General features: G+C 39.1%; 1 protein-coding gene across 1 annotated transcript in view; it reads right to left on the bottom strand.

Moving 5' to 3' along the window:
* Window positions 1–19,694, bottom strand: part of FREM1 (FRAS1 related extracellular matrix 1) — a 178,230-nt gene that overhangs the window by 108,272 nt on the left and 50,264 nt on the right. The window contains exons 8-10 of the mRNA XM_089913219.1: window positions 18,008–18,352; window positions 12,067–12,209; window positions 350–546 (exon numbers count right to left, since the gene is read on the bottom strand). Coding sequence (XP_089769345.1) covers window positions 350–546; window positions 12,067–12,209; window positions 18,008–18,352 — 685 coding nt within the window. The remainder of the gene's footprint in view (window positions 1–349; window positions 547–12,066; window positions 12,210–18,007; window positions 18,353–19,694) is intronic.

Below are 19,694 nucleotides of genomic sequence, written 5' to 3'. Positions count from 1 at the left end.
TCAGAGAATATGACCACTTTTGTGGGCTGCAATATCTAAAAATAAAGCGATGAAGACTCAGTACATTTTACTAAAGAGAAAAAAAATATTCTCTTTAGAAAAAGGGATTAAAGACCGTTTTAAGCCTCCCTAAGCTGAAGACACTACAAGCTGCAGGCCACTTGCCAATTAATACAGCTTTTGAAGGGAGGTATGAGACAAGTTTGAGATTAGAATGCTGAATTGAATATAAGTTCATGTGTGACCAACAAAGCAAGTGAACCACAGTAGTATACACTGACACTTTCAACTCAATCCTAGAACGCAACCCTCAACTAATAGCCCAGGTGATGACTCTTCGTAGAGATACCTGCGGCTAGAGGAGAAAAATGGAGGAGTGGTTACTGTGTAGAGCAGCTCCCTGTCATATGATTCTGTATCTACAAAATGTAGATGTTTCTTAGTGATACAGGCCACCTCCGTTTCCTTAACAACCAAATGTCGAGAAACTCCAGGAACCTCTTTTGGAAGCTGGTCATCTACTGGAGTGATATGGATTGTCACCACCTGGAAAGAAATTATCTTTACCATTAATTTGAAATACCAAAAAGACACCAAAGAAAGCCACCCCACTATCATCCAGTCACAGTTATGATTTTCAAAACGTGCCATTTTGTAAAACACTTCCAGTGAAAAGATTGGGGAGTTATTAGGAACGTGAAAAATGGAACATTCTCCACCCATTTTTCATTCTAACTTAAGAATATGATTATCACAATTATAGTTAATGCAGTCATGGGTGCTATAGAATAGGCATATAATACACAAAATATGTTCCTGGTTTTACTTCTACACCTCCCTTTACCAGCAACCTGGGCTTTCTCTTCCTCTTTCCACTCAGTCACAGATCCTGGAAACCTCGACATTACTTTTGGTTCCTCTTTCTCTACCCACATATAACACATCACCAAGTCCCAGAGTTTGTACTTACAAAATTTTCTAAACAGTGACCACAGCCTAGTCCCACAGCTGTCATTCACACTGTTCCTAACTTTGCTCCAGTTTTCATAATTTCCTTACATCATCACAATGCTTTCCATCAGCCCTAACTCCAATAACTCATTTTGACTTTTCATACCTCTGGTGTTATCTTTTAAAAAATACAAGTCAAATCAGGTTATTCACTTCCTCAAAAATCTAAAAAAAGATGCAGATGAAGTTATCGACAAAACAGAAATAGACCCACAGACATAGAAAACAAATTTATGGTTACCAAAGGGGAAAGGCAGGGGAGGGATAAATTAGGAGGCTGGGATTAACACATACACACTACTATATATAAAATAGATGACCAACAAGGACCTACTGTATCCACAGGGAACTACACTCACTATTTTGCAATAACCTCTAAGGGAAAAGAATCTGAAAAAGAATATATATATATATATACACACACATATATATGAATAACTGAATCACTGTGCTGTACCCCTGAAACTAACACACTGTAAGTCAACCATACTTCAATAAAATTTTTTAAAAAAGAAAGTTAAAAAAAAAAATCTTAACCCCCCCAGGAGGGATAGAATTATTCAAACTCCTTAGCATGGTATTCAAGACCCCTCACAGTTTAAACACACTCTTTATTTCAACTTTATCTTTTATGACCTTTCAACATTAATCCAGCATCCTGATTGCACTCAGTGGACCCAGACCTAGTCCTCAAACATGCCTCTATGCTCTGAATCCTGTTGTTCCTTCAGTCTGGAATGGTTTTCTCCTGCTCTCTCCAGCAACCTGAGTCTTTCTTACCCTTGAAGGTTCTTCTTGAAACGTTCTCCAATTTCTCAGTTGGAATTAATTTTTCCTGAATTTTGGTTATCCCTTGATAAACATCATTATTTCACTGTCTTGTATTATTAGTTAGTAGTTTACATGTAAATCTCTCCTAGACTGAAAGTTCCACGAGGAGGATCATAGTATAGTGCAAACCACATGGAATTTGGCAGTGAACAGACGGTTAAAGTCCTGGGTAAACCACTTAGTAGCTGTTACTGATCTTGAACAGGTTCACTCAACTTTTTTGAGTGTCAATTTTCCTATCTGTAAATTAAGCATAATATCAACAACCTCACAGAATTTTATGAGGATCAAATATCACTATGAAGATAAAATGTCTGGCATATATTATGTGCTCAACAAATATTTTGTTCATTTCTATAGCTCCACCACATCTGGCACGGTATTTTGTAGGTAGGAGGCACTTTATAGGTGTTTCCTCACTGAATGAGTCAACATGCCCTGTTTGCGATGTTAAGAATTTTTCTCAAACATTCATAGGTTTGGATCTTGCAAGAGGGAAAGGAGACTTTGCCAAACAGCTTTTTACCATCACATTTATTTTTTTTTACAATAATCCATGATTGGCTGGGAGAAAGCAATTACTCTCTCTTGAAATGGTACATTTGCTTGGCATCGTGAGTCGTTGCACAGCCTGATGCATGAAAGTATTCTGACTCTGGTTTTGATTTATTTTAATATTGTCACTGAAGTACAGATCAGCAATGCCAATTTTTTCTAAGATAACGGTGTTCACAATAACCAATTTGAAAATGAAGAGAATTTCTTCTTTAAGTTAACATACAAAGCAAAAACTAAAACATGGTTAAGCTTTTGCTATGATACGAAGAAGACTGGAACATCAGCTCAGCCACCTACAAACTTTGCTGCCTGGGGCAAATAATTTAACCCTTTTGGGGCTCAGTTTTTCTCTCTTTACACTGGGAATAATAAGGATGACTATTATAGTGAAGTGCTGTCAGGATCAAATGAGATAGCTGATAGCACAGTGAGTACCTGGTAGTAGGTACTCAATAAATTAATTCCGTCTCCATCCTTCATTACTTTTACAAAAGCACACAGCATATTTACTATTCCATTATGAAGCATTTCAATAATTAGAAACTAAACTCAGTAATCAAAACAAAGGAACACAATGACAGTCATTTCTCCAGTTCCTGGAATCTGTGTCATGATTTTTTTCCAGTTACAGTTTTTTGCTAATCTCTAAAGTTCAGAAATTCTCTATGGGACATCCCAGCCATGGTGTGGATCAGTGAAGCTCCATTTAATTGAAAAACTAGATTTAATAAGGAAACAATAGTTATTGTGCCTTCAAAGAGACCATTTTCTATGCTAATTTATTCTCCAGTGTGTTCTCTGTGCAAAAAGAATGTACAAGCATGCTTTTCTATACCCCAGTAGTGATTCATGGTGGGCACATTTTTCAACATGCTTTCTGATCGCTTAAGTTGATGTGACTTTACGTATTTATGCATGTCCAAATAATTATTGTGTCTGTGTTCTGCAGGTGAGAAAGATCCTATTTTAACAAACTCCATAGAGAAATAAAGTGTTCTCATTTTTACTGAAATTTGGTTGTAAAAAAGACCTAATTAAATACCCATTCCCACAAAGTGGAAAACTAGGGCCCATACTAGGCACTGGGCTCTTGCTTGTTGCCTTCCCTACATGCATCCAGTCTACTTACAGCCACAAGCACCCACAGACAGATCTGCAGGGAACTGGAACATAAAGTAATAAATCAGTATATAAAACGACAACCACTAAACTTGACCCTCAGAATCCAGCTCACAATATGGTACTCCACTGGCTACTATCTGCCTTCCTTGTAGACCTGGGTTCCTGATCCCTTCTCTGCACTGAGCTTTGCTTTCTGCCTGATTCCTTCTTTTGCATCTTCCTTTGAGATGATCCAGTGCTATTTCTCACCCCCAGGAGTTATTTCCAATGCTAGTTTTGCCCACTCCCCTTTCCGGTCTGACTTCTGATAAATGCCCACTCTGGGTGCCTGTTCTCTCCTCTGGTCATGTTGCACTCCTTCCTCCCACTTTGCCCCCAGGCCTTTGTGGCATCTGCCCCTTTCTTCCTGTTTCTTAGTCCTCTTTCTCCATTTCTCTTCTATCCTTAGGTTTCGCTCTCCATTTTACTGCTAACGTTACTCTCCCCCGGGTTAAAATCTAAGGTATAAATTCTATAAAGCCCGCTACTGAGAGGAATAAAGAAGAAAACATTTTTCTTTTTTTTCCTTTTTCTGGTCAGGACTACTTTACATACAATGAACTCCATTCAGTTTAAGTATATAATCTGATGAGTTTTGACAATCTTATATACCTGTCAAGGCACCACCACAGTTAAGATACAGAATATTTTCCATGGATTTACTGGTATTTTTGGTTGGTTTGTTTGATAGTATTTCATCGTATAGATATAGTTTTTTAAACCAGTCTTCTGTTAATAAGCACTTGGGTAGTGATACAAACAATTCTGTAATAACCTAAGAAAATATTTTTCAAAAGCAAATTGAGTAGGTGAGGCTTTATTTGATGACAGTCATGGCAACCAAGGTAGAAAGAGAGGGGGGTTCTTGCTAACATCTTGTAGATGTGCAGGTAGATCTCTCAGTAGGAGTATCTAGATGGAAAAGATGAGAAGACGCATCTCCACTTGTGTAACTTCCTTCCTGTTTTAAATAGATTCTCACCTGAGATCTTTGATTTCTGCCCCTATGAAAGGAGGTGTTCTCAGAGTATGGCCAAAACAATCCTGGGCCTGAGTTTAATCTTCAGTGACTGGGGAACCTTCTGATCACAAAAGCTCCCATCAAGTAACCATTTCATCTGTACTTGTAGTTGAACAGCTGAAAGTTACAGATTTTGTTGAATATTTTAAATACATTTATATTTGTAAGACATGACTGGATACTCATCCACATTGAAGATGCAGTCATCAAACAGACCAGCTGATCATTTGAGTCCCTTAAAAACTGGAGCTTCAGTGATGATATCAGGGTTTTACAACACAGTAATTCTTAACAGCGCACACACATACAAAATATTTGTTTTGTTGTTATGCACACAACTAATTCCTGAAAACTCTGAAAACTAAAGCTTTACACTTATTACTTCCACATCTTACTCCTTCCCCAGTCCCTGCCACATGTCTGGGTCTTCTTATTTCCCCCTCATTTCAATAAAAGTTGAAAGAACCAGAGTTTATTCTGGAACCAACACACATTTCTGGAGGTTCTACTCTGAGTCAGATACCAAGATCTGAAGACAGAGAGATGAATAAATCAGGATCCCTGTCATAAATGAGCTCACAGTTGATCCAATAAAATAATGGCCTCACATAGTAATTTGATATCAGATTATATAAAAGGACCAGATGGTCAAGCCTGGGGAAACAGGTATGGAATAGGAGCATCAGAGGATGATTCCTGGAGCAGGTGATTCTATAGCTGAGTGCCAGTCCACAGTCTGAATGAGCTAAAGCTGCCACACATCAGAAGAGGGAGAGCTGGGAAAAAATGGACACTAGATGTACTCTACTAAACATACTGCTACTGCAACAATGAGTTTTAATTGTCCTCAATTAAAAGGCTGTGGCTGGGCTTCCCTGGTGGCGCAGTGGTTGGGAGTCCACCTGCCGATGCAGGGGACACGGGTTCGTGCCCCGGTGTGGGAAGATCCCACATGCCGCGGAGCGGCTAGGCCTGTGAGCCATGGCCGCTGAGCCTGCGTCCGGAGCCTGAGCTCCGCAACGGGAGTGGCCACAACAGTGAAAGGCCCGCGTACAGCAAAAAAAAAAACAAAACAAAAGGATGTGGCTAATCTCGTCTATTCTTAAGAGACCATATGACAGATGTGGAGGATAATCTAGTCCAAAAAGGATGAAGGCTGAGATTAAAGCAATGACGGTGGGGTGGGGAAGTAGAGACAGATGAGGGAAATTTCTCAAGTAGATTTATTAAGATTAGCTGACCAACTGGTTATGCAGATACGCGAGAGAAAGGGGGTAGGGATGACTTCAAAGATTCTAGTTATAGTGGTTTCATGCAAATTTTCAGGGAAATATGCTAAATGTCTTGTGAACATGTTGAGTTTAAACTGAATGCAGAGGTCTGCCGGAGCCAACGAGAACAGCCGCCCGACTTCACCGCCACCTGGAGACGGCTGGCTGCAGCCGCCCACCAGCCAGAGGGGACACCTTCAAGATGGCGGAGGAGTAAGACATGAAGATCACCTTCCTCCCGACAAATACATCAAACTACATCCACATGTGGAACAACTCCTACAGAACAGCTACTGAACACTGGGAGAAGACTTCAGACTTCCCAAAAGGCAAGAGCCTCCCCACGTACCTGGCCATGTGGCTGACAGGATCTGGGTACTCTGGCCGGCTGCCACCCTTAGCATCTGAGGTGGGAGAGCCAAGTTCAGGACACTGGTCCACCAGAGACCTCCAGGCCCCACATAATATCAAACAGCGAAAGCTCTCCCAGATATCTCCATCTCAACGCTAAGACCCAGCTCCACTCAATGACCAGCAAGCTGCAGTGCTGGACACCCTATGCCAAACAACTAGCAAGACAGGAACACAATGCCACCCATTAGCAGAGAGGCTGCCTAAAATCATAACAAGGTCACAGACACCCCAAAACACACCACCAGACACAGTCCTGCCCACCAGAAAGACAAGATCCAGCCTCATCCACCAGAACATAGGCACCAGTCCCCTCCACCAGGAAGCCTACACAACCCACTGAACCAACCTTAGTCACTGGGGGCAGACACCAAAAACAATGGGAACTACGAACCTGCAGCCTGCAAAAAGGAGACCCCAAACACAGTAAGTTAAGCAAAATGAGAAGACAGAGAAACACACAGCAGATGAAGGAGCAAGGCAAAAACCCACCAGACCTAACAAATGAAGAGGAAATAGGCAGTCTACCTGAAAAAGAATTCAGAATAATGATAGTAAAGATGATCCAAAATCTTGGAAATAGAATGGAGAAAATATAAGAAACTTTTAACAAGGACCTAGAAGAACTAATGAGCAAACAAACAGTGATGAAAAACACAATAAATGAACTTAAAAATTCTCTAGAAGGAATCAATAGCAGAATAACTGAGGCAGAAGAACGGATAAGTGACCTGGAAGATAAAATAGTAGAAATAGCTACTGCAGAGCAGAATAAAGAAAAAAGAATGAAAAGAATTGAGGACAGGCTCAGAGACCTCTGGGACAACATTAAGTGCACCAACATTCGAATGATAGGGGTCCCAGAAGAAGAAGAGAAAAAGAGAGTGTATGAGGAAATATTTGAAGAGTTTATAGTTGAAAACTTCCCTAATACGGGAAGGAAATAGTCAATCAAGTTCAGGAAGCAGAGAGTCCCATACAGGATAAATCCAAGGAGAAACATGTCAAGAGACATATTAATCAAACTGTCAAAAATTAAATACAAATAAGAAATAATAAAAGCAGCAAGAGAAAAGCAACAAATAACATACAAGGGAATCCCCATAAGGTTAACAGCTGATCTTTCAGCAGAAATTCTGCAAGCCAGAAGGGAGTAACAGGACATATTTAAAGTGATGAAAGAGAAAAAGCTACAACCAAGATTACTCTACCCAGCAAGGATCTCATTCAGGTTCGGAGAAATTAAAACCTTTACAGACAAGCAAAAGCTAAGAGAATTCAGCACCACCAAACCAGCTTTACAACAAATGCTAAAGAAACTTCTCTAGGCAGGAAACACAAGAGAAGGAAAAGACTTACAATAACAAACCCAAAACAATTAAGAAAATGGTAATAGGAACATATGTATCGATAATAATCACTTAAATGTAAATGGAATAAATGCTCCAACCAAAAGATACAGACTGGCTGAATGGATACAAAAAGAAGGCCTGTGTATATGCTGTCTACAAGAGACCCACTTCAGACCTAGGGGTCTGTATGTACAGACTGAAAGTGAGGGGATGGAAAAAGATATTCCATGCAAATGGATATCAAAAGAAAGCTGGAGTAGCAATTCTTTTATCAGACAAAATAGACTTTAAAACAAAGACTATTACAAGAAGTAAAGAAGGACACTACATAATGATCAAGGGATCAATCCAAGAAGAAGATATAACAATTGTAAATATTTATGCACCCAGCAAAGGAGCACATCAGTACATAAGGCAAATGCTAACAGCCATAAAAGGGGAAATCAACAGTAACACAATCATAGTAGGGGACTTCAACACCCCACTTTCACCAATGGACAGATCATCCAAAATGAAAATAAATAAGGAAACACAAGCTTTAAATGATACGTTAAACAAGATGGACTTAGTTGATTTTTATAGGACACTCCATCCAAAAACAACAGAATACACTTTCTTCTCAAGTGCTCATGGAACATTCTCCAGGATAGATATATCTTGGGTCACAAATCAAGCCTTGGTAAATTTAAGAAAATTGAAATCGTATCAAGTATCTTTTCCGACCACAACTCTGTGAGACTAGATATCAATTACAGGAAAAAAATCTGTAAAAAATACAAACACATGGAGGCTAAACAAGCCTAAACAATACGCTACTAGATAACCAAGAGATCACTGCAGAAATCAAAGAGGAAATCACAAAATGCCTAGAAACAAATGAAAATGAAAACATGACGACCCAAAACCTATGTGATGAGCAAAAGCAGTTCTAACAGGGAAGTTTTTAGCAATACAATACTCCCTCAAGAAACAAGAAACATCTCAAATAAACAACCTAACCTTACACCAAAAGCAATGTGAGAAAGAAGAACAAAAAAACCCAAAGTTAGCAGAAGGAAAAAAATCATAAAGATCAGATCAGAAATAAATGAAAAAGAAATGAAGGAAACAATAGCAAAGATCAATAAAACTAAAAGCTGGTTCTTTGAGAAGATAAACAAAATTGATAAACCATTAGCCAGAGTCATAAGAAAAAAAGGGAGAAGACGCAAATCAATAGAATTAGAAATGAAAAAGGAGAAGTAACAACTGATACTGCAGAAATGCAAAGGATCATGAGAGATTATTACAAGCAACTATATGCCAATAAAAGGCAGCCTCTTCAATACGTAGTGCCGGGAAAACTGGACAGCTACATGTAAAAGAATGAAATTAGAACACTTCCTAACACCATACACAAAAATAAACTCAAAATGGATTAAATACCTAAATGTAAGGCCAGACACTATAAAACTCTTAGAGGAAAACATAGGCAGAACACTCTATGACATAAATCACAGGAAGATTCTTTTTGACCCACCTCCTAGAGAAATGGAAATAAAAACAAATAAAAACAAAAATAAACAAATGGGACCTAATGAAACTTAAAAGCTTTTGCACAGCAAAGGAAACCATAACCAGACAAAAAGACAATCCTCAGAATGGGAGAAAATATTTGCAAATGAAGCAACTGACAAAGGATTAATCTCCAAAATATATAAGCAGCTCATGCAGCTCAATATCAAAAAAAACAAACAACCTAATCCAAAAATGGGCAGAAGACTTAAATAGACATTTCTCCAAAGAAGATTTACAGACTGCCAACAAATATATGAAAGGATACTCAACATCACTAATCATTAGAGAAATGCAAATCAAAACTACAATGAGGTATCACCTCACACCAGTCAGAATGGCCATCCTCAAAAAAATCTATAAACAATAAATGCTGGAGAGGGTGTGGAGAAAAGGGAACCCTCTTGCACTGTTGGTGGGAATGTAAATTGATACAGCCACTATGGAGAACAGTATGGAGGTTCCTCAAAATCTAAAAATAGAACTACCATATGACCCAGCAATCCCACTACTGGGCATATAGCCTGAGAAAGCCATAACTCAAAAAGAGTCATGTACCACAATGTTCATTGCAGCTCTATTTACAATAGCCAGGACATGGAAGCAACCTAAGTGTCCATCAACAGATGAATGGATAAAGAAGATGTGGCACATAAATACAATGGAATATTACTCAGCCATAAAAAGAAATGAAATTGAGTTATTTGTAGTGAGGTGGATGGACCTAGAGACTGTCATATAGAGTGAAGTAAGTCAGAACGAGAAAAACAAATACCATATGTTAACACATATATATGGAATGTAAAAAAAATAAAAGGTTCTGAAGAACTTAGGGGCAGGACAGGAATAAAGATGCAGATGTAGAGAATGGACTTGAGGACACGGGGAGGGGGAAGGGTAAGCTGGGACGAAGTGAGAGAGTAGCACTGACATATATACACTACCAAATGTAAAACAGATAGCTAGTGGGAAGCAGCCGCATAGCACAGGGAGATCAGCTCAGTGCTTTGTGTCCACCTAGAGTGGTGGGATAGATAGGGTGGGAGGGAAACGCAAGAGTGTGGGGATATGGGGATATATGTATACGTATAGCTGATTCACTTTGTTATAGAGCAGAAACTAACACACCACTGTAAAGCAATTATACTTCAATAAAGATGTTAAAAAATAAATAAATCTTCCAAATAGAAAAAATAAATAAATAAATAAAATGAATGTAGAGATGTCAGGTAGAGATGTTGGTACACAAGTCTGAGATGGAGAATATTTAGGAGTCAAAAAATAGGCGGTACATGAAAACAGAGAAAAAGTCTTTCTGTTTCTCTGTTTCTCTGTTTCTCTCTCTCACTCTCCCTCTCTCCCTCCCTCCTTTTCCCCTCCCTCCCACTCCCCACCCTCCCTTTCTTTCTCTCTCTCTCCACCCTTCCCTTCTTTCTTCCCTCCCTGCCCCCCAACATAGATTAAGAAGATGAATAAAAGTAGAGAAAAATATAATTATGACTTCTTTAGAAGCCCATCCGTCATGGGGAATAACTGGATCTATAGAATTCAGCCTGACATATTTGCCAAGATTTAAAAATAATTTTATTTCAATAAAGTTTTCATTACTGTGGTCTTTACTGTAGAGGAAACTGACATCTATGTTTGTGGGTATGAAAAATATGACCTATAAAATATACAATAGCAGAAAAGGAAAAAGGAGTCCTGAATTTTCTGTTTTTAAAAAGGCCTATAGTTTGCTAAAAACGATACAGTATTCTAGTCAGAAACATAGCTCAGTTTGAATGGATACAACAAAAGATTTAGAAATAAATCCTATTAATAGTTTCCATTTTGGATTATCAAATCATCTAAGGTCTCAAGCAAAAATGTAATCTAGAAATGGCATAATTTTACGCATTGATGAAAAGAGGAGGCTGTTATTTATAAAGGAATTGATTTCTTTTCAGTCAATAAGCAGGTGAATTGAGAATTTTCTGATTCATTTTCCATTCCCTCTTAATAGGAGCACCTACTTCTTTCAGTTTCTGGGCTCTAAACGTCATGCTTCCATTTGTTACCTTTATCTTGGCAGACAGATGAATAGCTCAATCATCTATGCATTGGCTAATGTCAGTGACCATGACACTATGAGATGATATTATATAACCAATAGGGACACTATTATGTAGTGGGTACCACTTATTTTCAGAAGCCTTTTTTTCCATCCTTACCACCAATCATCCTCTTCTTGCAAGGAGTCTACCCCTTTAGAGTTGCCCAGACCCTTCCTCATCTGTAATTTGTATAGGATGATGGCTCCTTAAGCCTATTTTTGTATTCTATATATTTAAATAATATCCTTGAGTGGTAGTAAAACTCTTAGTTCTTCAAAAGCAATGATAAATAATAGCTGATATATTTATTGAGTACTTACTATGTGCCAGAAAGTTCTCAATACTTACATGTATTACGTCACTTACCCTCACAATCACTTTATAAGGATGTTGTTTTACAGATAAAGAAACTGAGTCACAGGTCAGTTAATGTCAAGAACAGGACAAAAACAAAGACAGTCTAACTACAGAGCCTATGTTTTAACCACAACACACAAAATAAGTCAGTGGGTTTTTTTGTTGTTATTGTTATGAAGCAAGCAAATTTTGTGAGGTGCTCTTTATAGAAGGGTCTGATGGTTAAATAACCTTGGAAACACTGCATTCATGGTAATTTACATAACTCTGTGGAAAAGTAAGAGAGCAATTATGTTGCAAAGAAACTGACTTAATTTTGCTTACTCCATTGCTTCTCAAACTTGGAGCTTTGAAATCTGTTTTCCTGTAGTTTCTAATTACATCTTCTAGAACTGATATCTGTGGACAAGACTTTGGGAAAGAGTTCAGAGATGGACTCTTACCTGTGGCTCTGAGAGATTTGGAGGTTCATGGCTGTCCCACAGGACAAATTCAAATGAATCTTCAAAGATTTCTCCACCAAAATGACGATAGTAAATGATGCCATTGAACAGATCCATCTGAAGGAAGCCAGGGACAGGATAGCCTATTGGGTCCACAAAATATCACATACCTTTGTAACAGTCTGCCAGCTGTTGGGGTATAATGATATTGGATTTATCTCCAGAAGTTTTCTCAGTCTAGTATGTTGTATGTACCCAAGGAATCCTTTTTTTAAATTGAAGTATAGTTGATTTACAATACTGTGTTAGTTTCAGGTATACAGCAAAGGAATTCAGATATATATATATAGAGAGAGATAGATAGATAGATATAGATATATCCAAATTCTTTTCCACTAAAGATTATTAGAAGATACTGAATATAGTTCACTGTGTTATACAGTAAATCCTTATTGCTTATCTATTTTATGTATAGTAGTTCGTCCACGGAATCATTATTAAATGCTTTTATCAAAGCTTATAAATAATAAAGTAGAAAAATTAAAGTTACTACATCTGCCTTAATATATAGAAAAATGAGCATTAGAAAAATATTTTCAAGAAATAGTCTTAACATCAGCCAAGATGGCAGAGGAGAAAGGCCCTGAGCTCACCTCCTCTCATGGGCACACCAAAGCCACAACTATCTGTGGAACAGCCATCAGTGAAAAAGGCCAGAACCTACCAGAGGAGAGCTTCTACAACTAAAGGTATAAGGAAGGAACAGCAAGACGGGTAGGAGGGACAGAGTCACAAAACAGTCAAGTCCCATACCGCAGGGTGCGCCATCCACAAACAAGAAAATAATGACAACTGCAGAGTCTCTCAAAGGACTAAGAGGTCCAAGCCCCAGCCCAGGGGTCCTGCACTTGGGAAGGTGAGCCTCCAGGGCATATGGCTTTGAAGGCCAGTGGGGTGACTTTTGGGAGTCCCAGAGGGCTGGGGGAAATAGAGACTTCACTCTTAAAGGGTACATAAAGAATCTCTCATGCTCCAGGACCCAGGGAAGAAGCAGTAATTTGATAGAAGCCTGGGTGAGAATCACTTGCTGATCTAGAAGAATCTTCTGGAGAGACAGGAGGCAACTGCAGCTCACCCTAGGGACATAGGCACTGGCAACAGCCATTTTGGGAACTTGTTCTACCACATGGATACTGGCACTGGCAAATGCCATTGTGGAATCTTCTCTTTAGCTTATTAGGGTGAAGATCCAGCCCCGACACAGCCCACAGGCCTGTAGACTCCAGTGCTGGGATGCCTCAGGCCAAGCAACTAACTGGGTGGGGACACAGCTTTACCCACCAACAGACAGGCTGTCATAAGACCTCCTGCATGAACAGCTGCTTCTGGACGTTGCCCTGTCCACCAGAGAGCTCAGGATCCAGCTGCACCCACCACTGGGCAGGTACCAGCTCCAGAATAGCCTGGGCCCCAGCCCCACTCTCCAGGGAGCCTGCGCTACCCTCCAGACTAGTTTCATCCACCAAGGGGCAGACACTAGCTGAAAGACAGCCACAGATATGCAGCCTGCAGACACGACCTGCCCACTAATAGGCCAAAACCTGCACGGGGACCAACTGGACCATGGTCCTGCCTACTAGTAGACCAACAGAAGCTTTAGGACTCCCTGGACCCTGCACCCAACTGTGTCAGGAAGTAGTCCCACCCACCAGTGATCCAAAACCAGCTCTAGGACCCCTGCAAGCAGACTCCAGGACCTGGCTCTACCCACCAGTAGGCCAGCATTAGCACCAGGACCTGGTTCAACACACCAGTGGGTGGGTAACAGCCCTGGAGTCTCCTGGACCTTGACTCAACCCAACAATGAGCCAGCACTAGCCCCAGTGCCCCCTGGGGTTCTGTAGTCAGCACCACCTTGTGACCCGGTCCCACCAACCAGCAGTCAGCAATCTCTACACAAGGCAGGGCCTGGCAACCAACTGGACAGGGGGCAAATCAACCCTACAAGACTGCCTACATAGTCAGCCCACCACAAGAGAAGGACACACTCAGTCCTCATTGGGGGAACCCCTAGAGCATATAGCTCAGGTGATGAGAGGGGGATGTGCTGCTGGGACACACAGGATGTCTCCTTCAAAAGGCTACTTCTCCAAGATTGGGAAATGTAACTAACCTACCAGATACATAAAAATAAAAACAGCAACCTAGGCAAAATAAGGCAACAAAGGAACAGATGTGTTTCTAACAAACAAGATAAAACCCCAGAAGAAGAACTAAGTGAAGCGGAGATAGGCAATCTACCTGAGAAAGAGATAAGGGTAGTGTGATGATAAAGATGATCAAAGAACCCAAGAAAAGAATGGATGCATAGAACAAGAAGTTAGAAGCTTTTTAACAAAGAGTTAGAAAATATGAAGAACAACCAAACAGAGATGAAGAATACAATAACTGAAATGAAAAATACAGTACAAGGACTCAACAGTAGACTAAATGATACAGAGGAAATGACCAGGAAGCTGGAAGACAGAGTAGTGGAAATCACTGATGCTGAACAGACAAAAGAAAAAAGAATGAAAAGAAATGAGGACAGCTTAAGAGACCTCTGGGACAACCTCAAGCACACTAATATTCACATTATAAGGGTCCCAGAAAGAAAAGAAACAGAGAACCTATCAACATATTTGCAGACATAATAGATGAAAACTTCCCTAACCTGGTAAAGGAAACAGATATCTAAGTGTAGGGAGTACAGAGAGCCCTATACAGGATTAATTCAAAGAGGAATACACCAAGATATACTGTAATTAAAATGGCAAAATTGGGACTTCTGGTGGTCCAGTGGTAAAGAATCAGCCTTCCAATGCAGGGGATGCGGGTTCGATCCCTGGTTGGGGAACTAACATCCCACACACCACGGGGCAACCAAGCCCACACACAACAACTACAGAGCCCACGTACCCTCTAGCCCACTTGCCACAACTAGAGAGAGAAAACCCACATGCCACAACTAGAGGGAAGCCCGAGCACTGCAATGAAGAGACCGCGCGCCATAATGAAAAGATCCAGAGTGCCTCAACAAGGATCCCATGTGCTGCAACTAAGACCTGACGCAGCCAAAAATAATAATAATAAGGAAAATAAGTAAATAAAATAAATATTTTTAAAACTATAAAATAAAAATAAAATGGCATAATTAAAGATAGAGAGAGAATATTAAAAATGGCAAGGGAAAAGCAACAAGTAACATACAAGGGAACACCCATAAGGCTATCACCTGAATTTCAACAGAAATTCTGCAGGCCAGAGGGAGTGGCACGATATATTTAAAGTGATGCAAAGGAAAAACCTGCAACTAAGAATATTCTACCCAGCAAGGCTCATGTTCAGATTTGATGGAGAGATCAATAGCTTTACAGACAAGCAAAAGCTAAAAGAGTTCAGCTTAACAAGAAATGTTGAAGGACTTCTCTAAGAGAAAAAGAAAATACCACAACTAGAAACGTGAAAACTGCAAAAGCAAAAAGCTCATCGGTAAAGGCAAACACACAGTATAAAGGTAGTAAATCATCCACACACACAGATAGGAGGAAGATTAAAAGGCAAAAGTAGTAAAATCATCCACATCCACAATAAGCAGTTAAGGGATATACAAAAAATTAGATGTAATATATGACATCAAAAACAGTAGCTGTGAGGGGAGGAGAGTACAAATGCAGAGTTGTTAAAATGTATCTGAAATTAAGAAACTGATGAAAGAAATTGAAAACAACACAAACAGATGGAAAGATATACACTGTTCATGTACTGGAAGAATTAAAATTGTTATAACGACCATACTACCCAAGACAACATACAGATTCAATGCAATCCCTATTAAAATATCAACGGCACTTTTCACATAACTAGAACAAATAATTTTAAAATTTGTATGGAAACACAAAAGACCCTGAAGTGCCAAAGCAATCTTGAGAAAGAAGAACAGAGCTGGGAGGAACCACACTCCCTGACTTCAGACTGTACCACAAAGCTACAATAATCAAAACAGTATGATACCGGCATACAGCAGACACATAGATCAATAGAACAAAATAGAGAACCAGAGATAAACCCATGCATTTATGTGCAATTAATCTACGACAAAGGAGACAAGAATATACAATGGAGAAAAGACAGTCTCTTTTCCTAACCACAAATGGTGCTGGGAAAACTGGACAGCTACATGTAAAAGAATGAAATTAGAACATTCTCTAACACCATATAAACAAAATAAACTCAAAGTGGATTAAAGACCTAAATGTAAGATCTGAAACCATAAAATTCCTAGAAGAAAACAAAGGCAGAACACACTTTGACATAATTTATAGCGATTTTTTTGGATCTGTCTCCTAGAGCAAAAGAAACAAAAGCACAAATAAACACATGGGACCTAGTTAAACTTAAAAGCTTTTGCACATCAACAAAACAAAAAGACAACCTATTGAATGGGAGAAAATATTGCAAATGATATGACCAATAAGGGGTTAATATCCAAAATATACAAACAGCTCATACAACTCAACAGCAAAAAAACAACCTGATTAAAAAATGGCAGAAGAACTGAGTAACCATTTTTCCAAAGACATACAGATTGCCAACAAGCACATGAAGATGCTCAACATCACTAATCATCAGAGAATTGCAAATGAGATATCACTTCACACCTATCAGAACGGCTATCATTGAAAAGAACATAAATAACAAATATTGGCAAGGATGTGGGGAAAATGGAACCTTGTACACTGTTGGTGGGAATGTAAATTGGTGAGCCTTTGTGGAAAACAGTATGGAGGTTTCTTAAAAGACTAAACACAGAACTACCATATGTCCCAGCAATTCCACTCCTAGATATATGACTGAAAAAAATGAAAACACTAATTTGAAAAGATATATGCACCCCAATGTTCACTGCAGCACTATTTACAATAGCCAATACATGGAAGCAACCCAAGTGTCCATCAACAAATGAATGGACAAAGAAGATGTGGTGTGTATACACACACACACACACACACACACACACACACACACATATACATAAAATGGAATACTACTCAGCCATTAAAAAGAATGAAATTTTGCAACAATGTGGATGGACTTAGAGGGTATTATGCTAAATGAAATGTCAGAGAAAGACAAATAATGTATGATATCACTAACACATGGAATCTAAAAAATACAACAAACTAGTGAATATAACAAAAAAGAAACAGACTCACAGATATAGAGAACAAACTAGTGGCTACCCATGGGGAGAGTGAAGGGGGAGGAGCGATATAGGCATATAGGATTAAGAGGTTCCAACTACTATGTATAAAATAAATAAGCTTCAAGATATGTTGTACAACATGGGAAATATAGCCAATATTTTATAATAACAATAAATGGATTATAACATTTAAAAATTGTGAATCACTATGTTATACACCTGAAACATATAATATTGTACATCAACTATATCTCAATTTTTAAATAATTAATTAAAAATAAAATTAAATATGTTTAAAAAAAGAAACAGTCTTAAGTAAAACTGCTTGATACCTATTTTGTCAAGCTCCTGACCTACCTACTTCAAAAAGTAGTTATGAAATTATTCTAACAAAATGTAAATAAATGTTATTCATGAAATTTCTTTATCAATAATCTAGAATAGGTCAAACATATCTCTTCAACCTTATTTGTTCTCTTACCTTGCACAGCAGACTAAATTTTTCACAGTGTAATGGTTATCTTGAGGCCCAGCTCTGGAACTTTCTAGATTCCATATGGATATATCAACTTAACCTAAATCTCAGGCTTCCCATCTACGAAATGGTAATAATAATAATAGAATCTTACCTCATAAACTTGATGTCCCCCTTAGCACAAATTCTAACACAAATGATCTTAACTGCCCAGAACTTACCTATCAGTCCTGGTGCTGGCTTCTTCATAATCTCTCCAGCCTGCGGGGGTTTCGTGATATTAAAGAAGATGTAGTCATCACTGGAGTCCATGTCTGAAGCTCTCAGCTTGGAACCCTGGATCAGTATGGTCTGCCCCTCCTCCAGTTCAATCACAACATTGGTTATGAGGAATGGTGGACTATCATCTTTGGGCAAGATGTTGATGGGAAACTTATGTCGGATGCTGTGTTGGCCGTCGAATATCCTGAAGACCACAAAGTCTTTGGTGGAGTCACTGTCATCATGATGATATTGAACGACTCCAGCCTGAAGGTCAGCCACGGTGAAGAGAAACCCCTTCCCCCCTGATGGAAAGAACAGAGGTGGAGCGGAATGAAAAAGGTGTGGAGGCAGCAGGTTAGTGAAAGCAGCACTGCAGGAGAGGGTGTGAAATGGAAAGTGGTGCAGCCAATGCTTCCCTCGCCTGGAAAAACCATAGATTGTTTAGTGGGTTCTGGGGCTCCAAAGACCTGGTTTTGAATACTGGCTGTAATACTTATTAGCTGGGTGGACTTGGGCAAGGTATTTAATTTATTTGAGACTTATCTATAAAACAGAGATAATAATACCTACCTAACATTCCCTCTTAAGGATGAGAGAACTCAAACAGTGTACCTACAATAAGTATTAATTGCTCTTCGACTCATTATTATCATCTGACAGCACTTCTTAGAGTCGTGGTCTCGAACTAGCAGCATCAGCACCATCTGGGAAGTCATTATAAATGCAAGTTCTCAGGTCCTACCCCAGACCTACTGAATTAGAAATTCTTCTGGTGGGTCCCAGCAATTTATGTTTTACCAAGCCCTTCAGGAGTCTAATGCATGCTAAAGTTTGAGAATCACTAGCTTAATGAGCAAGAGCTAGAGCTCTGGTAGCAAATGGCCTGGGTTCGAATCCCAGCTCGGCCATTTTCCAGACAGACAAGTCAACTTCTCTAAGTCTCAGGTTCCCATTTGCAAAGTGAGTGTAATAATAGTACCTTGCTTCATAAAGCTGATGTGAGATAAAGTATGTAGAATGCTTTGTACAATCTGGCACAAAGTAAATGCTTAATAAATGTCTACACTATTTTCTTCCTCTGAGCCAGAACATCATTGCATTATGGGCTATGACTCTCCACTTCATTTCTATAGTACTGATAAACATAGCTTCACTCTGCACAAACTATTACAATTCTTGATGGCAGGTGTCCTATTTCTTTCCCCACTCCATATGGTTTTATGGATTAAACATGAGTATAATGAACACTATGAGTTACTTGCCCAACAGGAACTTTCTGTTTCTTCCTCAGTACAAGAATCCTAGTTTTATTTAGAATGGTAATATGACTATTTAAAAATACTCAGGTTCCCAGACTCTGTTGCACCTAGGGGGATAGTATGTAACTTGATGAGAGATATAATCAGACTTCATTGTATCAGGCTCCTAGGAAAAGTTGTAAAATAGAGCAAACTTAGATGGCCTAATTTTTTTTTATTGTTCCTTCTCTTTCTTCCTTCCCCTAACACTGATTAAAAGCCTAGAGGTGTAGGCACCATCCTGTGACCACTGACAGAGCAGAAAAGAGCCGCTGGCATCATGGATACAGAATACCTACCTCTGTGCAACTTGTCACAAGGAGAGAGTGACTCCTGAATTTTTAAG

This window comes from Delphinapterus leucas, chromosome 6, assembly GCF_059928025.1.
Source record: "Delphinapterus leucas isolate spDelLeu-1000000601 "Yukka" chromosome 6, BTC_Dleu_Yukka2, whole genome shotgun sequence".
Classification (NCBI taxonomy): Eukaryota; Metazoa; Chordata; class Mammalia; order Artiodactyla; family Monodontidae; genus Delphinapterus; species Delphinapterus leucas.
Note: the sequence above shows the minus strand (reverse complement) of the source record. Positions and strands in the feature narration are given on the sequence as shown.